The sequence below is a fragment of the Rhinopithecus bieti genome, unplaced genomic scaffold, assembly GCF_001698545.2.
Source record: "Rhinopithecus bieti isolate Rb0 unplaced genomic scaffold, ASM169854v2 scaffold_81700, whole genome shotgun sequence".
Lineage (NCBI taxonomy): Eukaryota > Metazoa > Chordata > Mammalia > Primates > Cercopithecidae > Rhinopithecus > Rhinopithecus bieti.
In genome coordinates, this window is record NW_016829767.1 from 1794 (window position 1) to 3134 (window position 1341).

The following is a 1341-nucleotide window of genomic DNA, read 5'->3' on the forward strand; positions in this document are numbered from 1 at the left end:
CCACTGTATTAGACAGATCATCGAGGCAGAAATTTAACAAAGATATTCAGGACCTAAATTTGACATTGGACCAAATGGATCTGATAGACCTTTGTAAGAACTCTCCACCCCAAAACAGAATATACATTCTTCTCATCACCACATGACATACTCTAAATTGTAAGCAGCTTTCATATTGCCTGTAGTTCTATTTTACATTTACTAATTTAAAATTTTTGGAATATGTTATTCTTTTAAGGTTGATTGAACTACAGAGTTCAGTAGTATTTGTGGATCTCTAGATACATTGTATAGAAATGGTCTCCAGCTTTGCCAACGGTGGCAAAGATCACCTTGTGGTAATCTTCATGAGGCAGTCAATTCTTTTGTATAGTTTCATTTTCAAGAATGTCTTCATTTCTTTCACCAAATGCTTGTCTTCCTTGAACTTCCATTTACTTGTCCTATTATGGATCTCTACAGCCCACAGATAACCTAAAACCTTAGTTACCCCATGTTTCTTTATTTAATTATGGTCATTCTCTTCTTTAGACCATATATTCATGTACTGGATTCTTTTGCTTCTTTCAGGAAGAAAATGTCAAAACTGTTCTGATGAACCCAAACATTGCATCAGTCCAGACCAATGAGGTGGGCTTAAAGCAAGCCGATACTGTCTACTTTCTTCCCATCACCCCTCAGTTTGTCACAGAGGTCATCAAGGCAGAACGGCCAGATGGGTTAATTCTGGGCATGGGTGGCCAGACAGCTCTGAACTGTGGTGAGTTCTTATAAGCTTAATTGCAGAGTTTTGACATATGCACTGCTGTGTAACGTATTTTATTTGAACTCATCTAACAATTGTGCTTTGTGTGTTCATAAAACCTTTTCTCTAATGTGTGAGGAAGCAGTTAGCAAACAGCCACTTAAAATAGTCATATGATGAATATTACTAGTTAATTTCACAAAATAGCTGAGAGACAAAGAAACCTTTCACTTTAATGCTCCAGAGTAGCCAGTAGATTTCTTAACTTTCTCTACTTTATCCCAGGATATTGCTTTTCTCTGTTGCTATTGAGGTCTTGAGAACTATTATGAATGAAAAATGAGAATTAACATTCATTAAGTGCTCTTAGGTATCAGCCCTGTAGCAGTTGCCTCTCAACCATATTTTCATGATAACATAGATCAGTCCTTCTACTATTATTACATACATCTTCTGAGTCTACTGCTTTGTTCTCTTCAAAATTCTTCAGATACCATCTCACACCAGTTAGAACGGCGATCATTAAAAAGTCAGGAAACAGCAGGTGCTGGAGAGGATGTGGAGAAATAGGAACACTTTTACACTGTTGTTAGGAA

General features: G+C 36.8%; 1 protein-coding gene across 1 annotated transcript in view; it reads left to right on the forward strand.

Moving 5' to 3' along the window:
• Nucleotides 1-570: 570 nt before the first annotated feature.
• LOC108524069 (carbamoyl-phosphate synthase [ammonia], mitochondrial-like) overlaps nucleotides 571-1341 on the forward strand; it is a gene marked incomplete at its 5' end in the record, with an annotated part of 4031 nt that continues 3260 nt past the window's right edge. Inside the window, one exon of the mRNA XM_017864921.1 lies at nucleotides 571-760. Coding sequence (XP_017720410.1) covers nucleotides 571-760 — 190 coding nt within the window. The remainder of the gene's footprint in view (nucleotides 761-1341) is intronic.